Source organism: Apium graveolens, chromosome 10 (assembly GCF_009905375.1).
Source record: "Apium graveolens cultivar Ventura chromosome 10, ASM990537v1, whole genome shotgun sequence".
NCBI lineage: Eukaryota > Viridiplantae > Streptophyta > Magnoliopsida > Apiales > Apiaceae > Apium > Apium graveolens.
In genome coordinates, this window is record NC_133656.1 from 197260531 (window position 1) to 197273433 (window position 12903).

The 12903-nt window shown below is 33.9% G+C and overlaps 2 protein-coding genes across 3 annotated transcripts; one reads left to right on the forward strand and one right to left on the reverse strand.

Annotated features, from left to right (window-relative positions):
- The first annotated feature begins 407 nt into the window (after nt 1–407).
- On the forward strand, nt 408–1732 carry LOC141693348 (uncharacterized). The gene has a single exon (XM_074498422.1). It carries the CDS (start codon nt 557–559, stop codon nt 1649–1651), a length of 1095 nt encoding a protein of 364 aa, XP_074354523.1. The 5' UTR covers nt 408–556; the 3' UTR covers nt 1652–1732.
- A 182-nt stretch (nt 1733–1914) lies between these two features.
- Nucleotides 1915–8867, reverse strand: LOC141689888 (uncharacterized). Of its 2 annotated transcripts, none has more exons than XM_074494393.1 (12): nt 7857–8867; nt 7030–7232; nt 6754–6951; nt 6334–6405; nt 5414–5509; nt 4976–5055; nt 4752–4827; nt 4243–4453; nt 3689–3885; nt 3077–3185; nt 2823–2912; nt 1915–2725 (listed from the first exon to the last, which is right to left on the reverse strand). In XM_074494393.1, exons 1-12 carry the CDS (start codon nt 8368–8370, stop codon nt 2001–2003), a joined length of 2571 nt encoding a protein of 856 aa, XP_074350494.1. In that variant the 5' UTR covers nt 8371–8867; the 3' UTR covers nt 1915–2000. The 2 variants fall into 2 exon arrangements, with proteins under 2 accessions (XP_074350494.1, XP_074350495.1); XM_074494394.1 differs by having other exon boundaries at nt 3077–3182; nt 7857–8865.
- Nucleotides 8868–12903: the final 4036 nt, after the last annotated feature.

Consider the following 12903-nt stretch of genomic DNA (forward strand, 5'->3'; position numbering starts at 1 on the left):
TTTTTATAATATTAGTATATTAGTAATTTTTATAAATATATAATGTACATTAAGATAATTATATGAGTAAATAAATAATTTGGTTAACAAATTTTTTTTATAATATACTTTATTTTAAATTTTTTCTTATGACCTGGATGTTGTAGCTAGCCGACCTAAACATTTGTTGGAGATGCTCTCACGTGAAGTAAGCTAAACAAAAAACTAGTCGCACTCGCTCAGACGAACCAACCTCCCGTCAGTGGCACCGGGAGTGAAGCAGCAAAATGCGGCGCAATTCTAGCAAACTACCACCACATGCAATTAATAATGCCATGTTCTCCTTGTTCTTTTCTGATCATCCAAGCTTGCAAGCTGCCACTATTAGTTTTCAGGTTTCCACTGACATTTCAAGAAAAAAAATGTACATAGAAATATTTAATTCCAGATGACTTATCCAAATCACTCGATTTTATGACCTTAAAGCATGACATTGTTCACAACTAAACTTAATCACATTTTCGCGCTCACTGCCTGAATATTAGTTGAGTGAGTAAGCGTTCCAGAGAAGGATCGAATGACTTCTTGGTTGTTCATTAATGCAGCTGTACTTCTAGCTACAGCATTGGCAGTCAGTTGCTGCCCGCCTTCAGATAGGGCAGCATTGCTCGGGTTCAAAGCTGCCCTGCACGAGCCTTATGTAGGGGTATTCAAGTCGTGGACCGGGAACGACTGTTGTCGTAACTGGTATGGAGTAAGCTGCAACCCTAACAATGCTCGTGTTACTTATATTAATCTTCGTGGTGAAGCAGAAGATCCGATCTTTCAGAAAGCTAATCGGACTGGTTATATGACTGGAACAATTTCGCCAGATATATGTCAATTGACTTGGCTCTCCACTATTATTATAGCAGATTGGAAAGGCATTTCTGGCTTTATTCCCAACTGCATTTCTTTTCTTCCACATCTCCGAATGCTCGACTTAGTTGGTAACAAACTAACCGGCCAGCTCCCCAGACACATCGGTCGACTCCAACGACTTAAAGTGCTAAATGTAGCTGAGAATGAGATTTCAGGTTGGTTGCCTTCATCCATTTCAAACTTATCTTCTCTTATGCATTTGGATCTCAGAAACAACCAAATCTCGGGTGCATTGCCCCGTGACATTGGAAAGCTCACAATGATGAGTCGAGCTTTATTGAGTCAGAATCAAATCACTGGTCCAATTCCAAACTCTATATCAAAATTATACCGTCTCTCTGACTTGGACCTCTCGTTCAATCAAATTTCGGGTACTATTCCACGGTCTCTTGGAAAAATGAGAGTTCTTGCGACATTGAATCTTGATGGTAACAAATTATCAGGCAAAATACCGTCAACATTGATAAACTCAGGAGTAACCATACTAAATCTCAGTAACAACTCGCTTCAAGGTAACATACCTGATGTTTTCGGGCCAAGATCTTACTTTACAGCATTAGATTTATCGTATAATCAGTTAAAAGGTCCGATTCCAAAATCCATAACAGGTGCTAGTTACATTGGCCATCTTGATCTGAGTAGTAATCATTTGTGTGGTCCGATTCCAGTTGGTTCACCGTTTGATCATCTCGACGCGTCGTCATTCTTGAAAAACGATTGTCTATGTGGGAAGCCACTTAGATCTTGTTAGATTTTTTGACTTCAAGCTCAAGAAGTATGGATGTTTATGAATGCATATATCATATGTTATCAGCATGTTTTATTATGTTACAAATAGTGCAGTAATAAAAAGAATGTGTTCTGTTACTGAGATTCTATTGATTTTCTATATCTGTTTTATAAATTTTGTTTATGTAACTGTTTACTGAATACGAATTTAACTTTTTGTGAATAGAAATGTAAGCTTGATATTAAATTTTAAAAAATAAATAAAGATGATAAGTATAAACAACATGAAACAACATAATGCATGGATTATCATTAATAGTAAATGCCTTTAAATGAGCTATAGCTCTCTTCTTTTCCATCTATTCATAATTTTAAGATTGAATGTTGAAATACACAACATAGTTTTCATCTGTAATAGTATGTAATGGTTGCAACACGAAGTTTCTTGAGCTTCCTTTTGCAACAAAGCTGATAGGATCATACTTGCTAATTCCATCTCTTAATGTAAAACTAGCTCCCTCTTTATATGAATCATCCGCGGACCGGGAAATACAACTAATCTTCACATCTGCAAGCAATTCAAGATCGCTATACACATAACAGCCCCTCTGCCTTTCAGACTCCAAAGAAACCGAATTCCTCTTCCCATCAAGTCCAGAAACTAAACGGAAACCTGATGCATTGCTATCGGAGGCATCTGCTATCCCAAGGCTTTCATCTTTGCTATGCACTACAGCAGTTCCAGGAAGATCAAACGGTTCTAACATGACCGTCTTCCCTATAAAATCTCTTATATCTGATTTTTTTGAGGAAGTTGAGTCTTTCGGGATGATTCTAAATGTGGCATGGACAGAATGATTTGAGCCGGATTCAGGTATTGTCTCCAATCTCAGTGATTTGTCCGATTTGGCGATGACTGTGTTCGTGGATTCGTGGCACAGTGAAATCAAATGAGAGTTGTATTCAGCTGGAATAGGAGTGATCCAATCTGACACAGAATTTTCTATTTTAATGTCTCTATCACCGCTGCTCAGACCAACGAGAAGATAGGGACCATACAAAATTGCACTATCTGAAGCATATTCAGACCTGTCATCTGATATATTAAGACATGTCAATAATGAAGAACAAAATAATGTTTTATGCTGCAAGTTACTGTCACTATTCTGTTATGTATAAAGACACAAGTTTACCTTTTATTACTTCTGTTCTGATACTAATGGGTAGTTCAATAGCGATTTCATCATTGTTGTTCCATTGTCGGGATATCAGTAGGAAATTGCCTACATCAATGAATATAATACTCAATAAACTTCAAAATTCATGTAATATACAAAGTTAAAACAACTTATAATGAGGTTAATTACGTTGCTAAAACTAAATAAAGAAAGTACATAGCCATGATAGATGGAGAATGTGGATGGAGAAAAAAGATAAAAAGCCTCACCTGGGTCTGGTAAAGACAGTTCCTGGCCGTTTAGTGCCGCCTTTGCACCATTTGAATATGTCCATATCGGTATTCTCAATTTTAACGTTAATTTTTGGCTCAAACCCTGCTAAAATCATGATTTTTTTTAAATATTAGTATAAATAGAAGATAATTTTCTCCACAGAATCTTTGCTAATACACGTAATTAATAGGGATATTAAAATGCAACAAGGAGGGTATAATGTAACCAATAACATAATCCAGGATACAGATAGTATTTAACTTTGTTAAAGACATTATCTAGGCTGTCATTTGTAAAATTAGAACACTGAAAAGCCATCAAACAAGCTACCATATAAATCCAGTCTTAGATCACCTACTTTACTAGTAAGAGTGATATTTCAAGAAGTATTCAATATAACCTTGTGAATGGTATTCAAACGGAAAAGAGAGTGTTTTTGGCATATTACTACATTTCTGGAGCGAAATTCTGACTTGGCAAGCCTGATGAAATCTATTAATTTCTTTTTTCACAAGTGAATTTTATCAATAATTATATTAAAAAGAGTAAAACAAGAACTACTAAGAACTCTGGCATCTTGTAAGCGAAAATATGATGCTAAACCATACCTGCTTTGAGGAAACTGACAGGGTTACACGTAGGCGATTATCCCATGAAACGACAGGCTCTACTTTTTGAACAAGAGAAATCTTTCCAGAGTCCCAATTAAGTGAGCTTGATACATACTGGACGATATATATCCCTGGAACATCTCCCTCCTCTTCAAAGTAGATAGAATCTCCTAACTTTGAGAATGACTCAATTCCTGATTAAAGGTTGAAAAAATGAAAACTAAGTACAGGAACTGAACCATAAAATCGTACTCATTCTGAGTGTTGATAATTCAATAAATGGTGTTTGGTCAAGCATCATTCAAAAACAGAAACATATCATTGAAACCTAATGATTGTAGGACATAAAGGGTAGCTAAAATAGAACTTAAAGAACAAGAATATGAAAAGATATTAAATTATCCTTATCAGCATTACAGTAATTTTAAGAACAGACACAGCACTTGCACCTATAACTAACTAAAAAAGACTGCACTGACTTTTTGTTAAGATGCCATAAACAAAAAGGAAAAACACTTCTAAAAAGTTTTTATAAGAGTATTCCGCCAGACCTGTTCCATAGCAACACCAGAAGCTATTAAACTGTGTTCCCCATCCATGATAGCTTCTAGCCTTTGATTGTCCAGGTCCAAGTGGTAGCATGTAGATCATTACTCCAGGTTCCCTTCCTCTTTGGATGCTCAAAACACCATTAGTGAGTGCCCGCTCGTAATAATCTGCATATGACATTTCTTTGGTCCATTTAAATAGGTGGCGAGAGACCTGAGAAAATTAACAAGTCAATGCACACATAAACACTGAAAAGTGCTTAATCTGTGTACTTTTACAATGAGAAAAATGTCTCGCACTGCTGGTCCTGTGACAAATATTACTAAATACAAAAAGCTACATGTAATTATCATTGCATCTCCATGCCCCACCCCCTGACACCTAAAAACTAATATTTCCCTAGATGCACAGACTTCTAAAAGATTACAAAAAATGATAATACATAATTTAAGAAGTACCAACACCACATTTCTCTCTATTAATCCTCGAACATCGAATCTAAGAGTAATACCTTTAGCATATTATACGTTGTACAAGACTCTTCATTTTCTGTCTGCAGAGTGCTTGCTAAGCGCTTTGGTTCACTCCTACATGTAAAAGAACGAAGAGGAACACATTAAGTATGCAGGGCATTGATGATTACTTAGACGATTGTTATTAGGTACTGTGTAAGTCTAGTCACGAGGGGAGAGCTAATTATCGAACGAGCACAATTTTATTGCTAGGAGGGCTTACCAGAACTCAGAGACTGATGTCCCTCCTGTTGCATAGCTGTGAGAAGTGTTTACAACATCCATGAAAAATGTTCCTATTTCCTGGAAGTCATAAGAACGCACAGTTATTATAATTTAGTATCTAGGCTCAGCATATTATTATAGAAAAAGCTATTTACTAAATTTTCAGTAATTTCCAGAAGGTGCAGAATTCTAATTTTTATATATGGTGACAAGGACTTAATTTAGAAACTCTTAGTAAGATTTCTTCATTTATTCTAACTGTTTTATGATGTGATTCTTGTTGCTACACTAAATTGGTGTGATTCTTGTCTTTTCTATCGTTTCCCTGTTGCGAGCTTTCTGTTCTTTCTCTTAGTTTCTCATTTCCAGTCAAAGGCTAAAAGGGTTTTCTTGTAGATATTGATAAAAAAAGGCACCCGATAGAACATCAACTTACCTTATAAAGTGGATCACCAGTGACTTCATATCTCCTTTGAGAACCAATAACAATTGGAATATGTGTATTGGCATGAAAACCAGATATGTCATCAGCCTACAGGTAAATGAACAAGATTAAGCAAATCCAGCAGTAAGACCAGGTGCATTTGACTTAAAATCCAGCATCAATTTAATCATAGTACGTAATACTGTTTTAATAAGGACAGCCAATAATAAACCGAAGTGTCTAAAATTTCAGAGGGTGCATGTTCTCCTGTGCTTGTCTCATGTAAATGTGTAGATCGCGTGACAGGTACATGCCCAGCTTGGTGGACAACTTATTTAAATATACCATATTGTACTACACCCAACATAACTTCACCTCAGTAATGCTATGACAGTATCTTCTACGTCTGACCCTCCACCCCGGAAAAATATTGCTCTAAATTTTTAAGTTTAACTGTTTAACTATCACTTAGATAAAGCTCGTTTCCTTTACGTAAGCCAAGTTATCATATATCTCCCTCTAAACCTCGAATTAGTATTCAGTTGGAAAGGGTAAGTTTACTCCCAAGGTCTAATATTTACTGAAGAGAAATTTAATACCTAGTATCTCATTTGCGGAACTGTATAAGAACATCAATAACTGAACAAATAAATAGAAAGTATGTCTCTTTGCCTCTTTGGTGCATATTGGTGCATATTAACAACATCAGTAGCCAGTGACAAACGGAAAGAGAAAATACTTAAAAAGTTGCAGAGTAGCAAGGTAGAATATTGTTAAAGAGACTTAAAACACGAAACACTGTTTTTATCATACAGAGATATCAAGCACCTGTATTTAGTGTGTATTTATTAAAGCATAGTAAACACTCAAAATACAAAGTATAATATATTATAAATCTCATATCCATCTCATTTACTCATATATTTAATTACCTGTACTGCCAGGAGTCCTAAAAAGCAGGGTTTGTCAAATAGATGAGCCAACAGCAAATGTTTTGGATCACCCTGCAAAGAGCAAGGAAGAAGGCAATGTTGAAGCATATTTTAAGGTGTGTATTTGACAAACTTGATGTCTAGGAAATTACTCTGTTAAATTTAAAGGAGGAAGAACGAACGTAGAAAAATACAGAAATAGCTTGAAATTTTACTAGTGTGCTACTTGGCTTGATTCATATTAGTGCATGAAAAGATTCACTAATACATTAAGCACATTCACCGAAACTTCTACAATTTATCAGAAGCTAAGGCACCTAAATAGATTTAATAGGAAACAGGACTGGACTAGAACAAGGTTTGTCCTAACCTCTACAAGTCAATTAAAGGTATGTATGAACAGAATTAGAGTTTACATACAGTTACGCTGTACAGGTTGTAAAGAACATCATTCATGCCGCCTGTTTCTTCGTTCAGTGATCGATAATGTTGTTCAATACTGTACTTCAATATCACATTTTGCACACGGTTGTAGAAATATTGAGCCATCCATGTTACCATTTTTAAAGCTCGAGTATTTTTACAAAATAAATACTGATCCAAGAGTCCTGCCATTATCTGTAAGGAAATCAACAAAATAAGACTGAAGCTTAACAATTTTACTATACTTCTTCGGAAAACAGGTGATTTTACGACCTTATGAATGGTGTAATATGGTGCCCACACAGGTTTTACAGCTTCGAAACGATCAAATAGCTCTGATGGGAATGCAGAAAGATACCCACTCCCCATTTTTTCCTGGCAGTCAGAGAGAACAGAAATTACCGCAGACATCTTCTCTTTAAGAGTGTCATTGTGAGTGCTGCTCCACATTTGTGCTGAAGCACTCAAGTAATGTCCTGTATCATTAAAAATAAACGCTCGATGTAAGATTACACTCATATAGTATTATGTAACTCATCTTTAGGTGCAGGCAATTAAAAATAGTAATGGCAAGAGCAAGAAGATAAAGCCATGTGACAACAACTCAAGAAATAGGGTCCAAAATCTGACATGGAGGATATAAAAAGGATTCAAGAAGTGCAGGCAATTAAAAATAGTAATGTCCAATATCTGAATGTTTGAGAATTTTTAATAGTCCATATTCAAAATGGCCCCAAGGCCCCCAACAATGAAGATTTTTGTATAAATAATATGAATAAGGCAATTGGGGCATTAATTTCTACTGTAAATTCTCCCTGTATAAAAACAAATGGGTACTCCATGTTAACTTCAAAGCTAGGGTATAACAAAGGAGCGGCTAATAAATGAGCAAATAATTATAGGTCCTAAAGCATTATCCAAAATCACTGAAGCTATAGTTTCATTGGTTGGTCCACAATTGTATTTGTATCAACATAGCTATCTCTGACAATGAAGTTACTGAGATTACTACACAACAATTACATCTAAAAGAACACCAAATGCACATCATCTCAAATGAAAAAAAAAAAACTAGAACACTTTATAGAAGCAGAACTAACCTACAAAATGTCCTCGAAGCTCCACATCTGGTCGCTCCCAACCTCCATAAGCATCACCTGGAGTAGGCAATCCTGCAGTCTTCCTAAAGCTCCAAACAAGACTATCAACATCCAACAACAACAAGTACTCCAAATTCGTCTGTTGAGCCTGCCCGTGTTTCGAATCAGGATCAAGCCTCACATTATCTAAAGCCACCTCCTTCAAAAACCCCTTAGCAACTTTCGAATTCCCCGAATTCTTGATATTCTTATACAACATCATCCAACTACCCGTATCCTCCTCCTTCAAAATCTTCCTAGGAAGTAAAGTAGCCCAAGCCGAAGTGTCGGTTGGAGTGAGATGATAATGCGAAAACATCTCATTTTTCCAAGTCTCATTTTTTGAGACTTGAAGTTCATATCTAAGACTATGTGATGATAATTCAGTGGGAATATTTGTACATTCTTTACCAAAACCAACATTGTACAACACAGAAAACATAAAAAATACATGAAAAACGCCTGACAAAGCCATGAAAATAAAGCACACAAGTTTCAAAACTACAATCTTGACTTCAAATTATCAATAATGAATATATATATATATATAATAACTTAACCTTCACTTGAAAGTCAAGGTTTGTTTCTAGTTGAGCAATCCATGGTATCAACAAAGACAGATAAAATATCAAAATCTAATAACTTCAAAAAAAAAAAACCCAAGCAATGTTAATGATAAAATAATCAAATAACTGCAAGAAGCAATGAATATAAGCAGGTAGATAAGAAGAAACCGTTTCTATGAGATATGCATATGATGAACAATAATTGAGCGGCTAAAGATAATGGTAATGTGCATGTATTTGTAAGTGTAAGAACTAAGAAGAGAGCAGGGGAGTTGAGGAAATTAAAGAAGTGGGTGAGAGATGTAGACGAAGAAGGATCACGGATGGGTTGTCCTTATATGTAAGGGTGAGAAAGTACAAACGAACTTCTTCAAAGTGTGTGTGTGATTCTACTTTGTTGTCTTGCTTTTCAGTTTTCACTGTCAAGTCTCAAGGATGATTTACTTATAAATTACAGGGGGTGGATGTGAATGTGAATGTGAATGTGAATGTGAATGACCGTTGTCGCCTATCAATCATCTCCATTAATCATAGTAAGTTTTTTTTTTGACAACCAATATTCCATAACAAATATTAAATCAAATTTAATCCGTATGACCTATGTAGAGTGGATATTGGGTAAAATAACTTAATACATAATATGTAAAATAGTGTGCGTGATAATTTCAATATATTACGGTAGCAGGTACTTTATTCAAACAGCTATTTTATTCACACGGAGTTACGGACTTACTCTCTAAATGAATACATTTTCATGATTAACATATTTACTGTATAATTGATTATTTCGATATACTACCTTTACCGATAACTTATTCACACGGATTACTCTAAGTGAATGCAAGATTAACGTATTTACTGTATAATTAATTATTTCAATACATTATTTTAATCGCTAATTTATTACACGGACTTACTCTAAGTGAATGGATACGTAAGATTAACATATTTACAGTATGATTGTTTAAATTTTAATCAAATTTTGTGTGGATAATCTTTTTTTTTGCGAATGTAATCAATCAAAACAAGATAACCGGTAAAGAAAACAAGAAGATTAAGGGCAGTTTATTTCACCCGTTTTTCAGAAAACTTTTTTTAGAAAATAGAAATTTTTGAATATATATTCAACTTGCATATTTTCTAACTTGAAAACTAAAAAAATGGAAAATATGGTTTTCTGATTTATAACTAGAAATGAGAAAATTATGAAAACAGCTTTTTATTATTTTCTAATTTAATAAAACAAGAAAACACCTTAAACTTAACATGTTCACCAATTATAACCCTAATATACCATTTTTTATGAATTATACATGAATACATGAATATTATTAATAGTAATACAATTAATATTATTAATATTAATACATTTGTTTTAAAATAAAGACAAAACAAACTCGCATAAAATTTGAAAATTTTATAATAATGAAGTAGTCACAAATAAATTGTTAACATAATAATACATAAAAGATGATATATGATACAAATATTAAAAATTATATAAATATAATTAAATAATTTAAAAATAAGTTTTCATAATATATTTTTTGTTGAAAATAACATTATTTATAATTGTTAATTGATTACATAAAAGAATTATATATTCTAAATTGAGAAGTGTTCATATATTTTTTTTTAATTTTTTGTTTAAGTTAATTTGGAATATATTTTCTCATTTTTCAATAGTTTTCTTAGAAATAGAAAAGCGAGAAAATTTTAGAAAATTGGAAAAAAAAACTGGAAAATTTTTATATAAGTAAACTACCTCTTAGTATTAATTAAATTCATTTCAAATGTGAATATGATAATGTATTCGAATGATCCAAAACAATAATCTAAAAATATGATAGTTAAAGAAACTGATTAAACGAAGTTGAGACTGGTGTTTTTTTTCTCTTGACAACCATCAACAACCAATGCAATATTATACAAATTACAATATGGGTATAAATGAGTGATAGGTATACAAATTTATTTTTAAATATTTTTTCAAATAAGGTGGTACGATTTTTGATATAGGTATGAATTTATGAACGCATTTGAGCACGTATGTATATATGTATGTGGAGTCTCGTATTTTTAATAAAAAATTATCAAACATATATATTACATATAAGTATTTGGTATATGTTAATGATGCATGTATTCTAAATTGTGATCAAATGACTTTCATATTTATCAATCACGTTAAGCTAAGATATTTTTATTTATGACGCTCAATATATGTAATAAGTTTTTTTCTTAACAATTATTGGTAACTAATTCACGGAATTTTTATATTTTTATATAGAGTCCTAATTTAGAGAACTTTACATATGTTATAGTTTAAGTTGATGATAACAAGCTATGTTATTTTAATATTTGATTTTAACAAGTGATGGTATATGATTAATTGATATTTGAAATTGAAAAACAAATATTTTACTAAATATTTATTATGGTATCTGCATATTACTTCATGATTCCAGGCATTTTGTAATTTGGGGGCATTACTTTGGATATAATTTTTCATTTGGCCGTCAGTCTCTTTATCTTCCGTACCGGCACCAAAGACTTTGGATTTACACTTTGTAGTTTTTAAGACTTAAACGCCTCACAATTCTTCCACTAGAGAAAAGAACCTACACTTGAAGTCGTTGTTTGCCAAGTTCCTGGTTGCTTTTGGACTCTAAGCTTTGCAAAATTAGTGGTAATGGTAATCATCTTCTATAAAAATAGATTATTATAGAGTGGTAAAAAGTTTATATTCTGGTGTAGCATGTCAATATAGTTGTTTAAGTAAGTGTTATACTTTAGAAAGAAATTAGAGTTATGTCACTGTTACTATTAAATTTTTTTTAAGTAAGAGCCTCATAGTCGGAAAAAAAATATTATTTTAACTAATTTATTATTAAAAATAAAAATACATTTTCTATATTATATTGGGATCATTAAAATTTACTTTAATATATTAAAAAGTTATTATTTTATTCAGTCGAGTTTCAAATACTCTACTTTTATATAAGAGCAATATTTATAAATGTTATGTATCCATAAATACATGCTAAGCCCGGCTTATTTTGATGGATGAAATTTTTGTATATGAGGAGGTCAATTATCATTAACAAATATTACTATAAAATAATTAAACTCTCATCTTCGAATAAGATTTCTTCAATAAAAAAGTTGGGTTTTATGGTCCGTTTTTCAATTTTATGCTACGTTTTTGGGTGTCATAAATATTAAATAATTACTGTCTAATTTCCACCACCAAAGGACTTGGGATGCTTACTTTTGAGGACTGGACGCCTGGTAATTTTCCACTAAAAGAAAAGAACATACACACACAATTGAAGTCGTTGTTTGTCAAGGTGGTTGTTCCTTCAGGACTTACTTTAGAGTTGTAAAATTAGGGGTAATCATCTTTAAAATAGACCACAGAGGTCATGGTAATCTGTTTTCTTTAAACTCAGCTCACTTTCCTAAAAGTATCTGTTTCAGATACTTTTTTTCTAAACAAAAGCAAATCGAAGGTTCCTAATTTTTTTTTTTAGAAAATACAAATTGTAACTTTTATTTTCGCAATAATTTGCACTCCTAACCAGCTCAGTCCCGCAAGCCTAATCAGCTCAGTCCCGCAAGGCTAACCAGCTCAGTCCCGCAAGCCTAATCATTTGGCGCTATAACTCCTGATGGCGGGGTTGCTCCTTCGTCGCCGTCTTGGATCCTTCGCCGCTGTAGAGGTGTAGCTGTGGTTGGGTTCCCACAAAACAATATCGGAAGGGGTTGGAGTCCCGCGGCGCCTCCAGCGTGAGAGTAAGAACTAGTTTTTTGGGAAGATGAAGATGAATATGAATGCAGGGTGGCTCTGTGTGTATATGAGTGTGAGAGTGTGATTAATCCCAAAACCTCACCTTCTTGGCCTATTTATAACCCAAGGGTAGGGTTTTGAGGTTGGTACCTTTAGATCATAGCCATTGGTTCTGGGAGGGGAGGACACCTGGTTGGAGTGGATGCTTTACACGTGTCAGCTGAGAAATGTTCTGAGGATCCTCTGACACGTGTCATGATTATTCTCATGATTGATGTGTGACAGTTGTCCGCATCATGTGTCTGGGCCAATGTCTCACATGCTGGAATTTACCAAGTTTAGGCTTGCGGGACTGAGCTGGTTAGGAGCGGTAGTGTGCGGGACTACTCCTTTCAAGAGCTGCGTGGAGTTAGGAGCCTAGGAGTAGTTCTCCAAGGAGTCATATGGAGTTAGGAGTTTAGGAGTAACTCTTGTAAGAGTTGTATTGAGTTGAAGGTCTAGGAGTATTCCTTTCACGAGTTATATGTACTATCACCTAATCAGGTGGGGCAACAAGTGTTGTGCTTCACCTAACCTAAGATAACAAATGGTGCAGCTAGAGGGGTGAGTAAACTCCGGCTCCGTCCCTTTTATGGACATTTGAATGAAAATT

Bases quoted from the DNA above. Each gene is read 5' to 3' on its own strand.
- LOC141693348 (XM_074498422.1), top strand. From the start codon at position 557: ATGACTTCTTGGTTGTTCATTAATGCAGCTGTACTTCTAGCTACAGCA.
- LOC141689888 (XM_074494393.1), bottom strand. From the start codon at position 8,370: ATGGCTTTGTCAGGCGTTTTTCATGTATTTTTTATGTTTTCTGTGTTG. The intron at 6,952-7,029 runs GTCGTAAAATCA...ATTTCCTTACAG, and splicing joins CATATTACACCATTCATAAG to ATAATGGCAGGACTCTTGGA. The intron at 3,886-4,242 runs GTCTGGCGGAAT...ACCTTTAATCAG, and splicing joins CTGGTGTTGCTATGGAACAG to GAATTGAGTCATTCTCAAAG.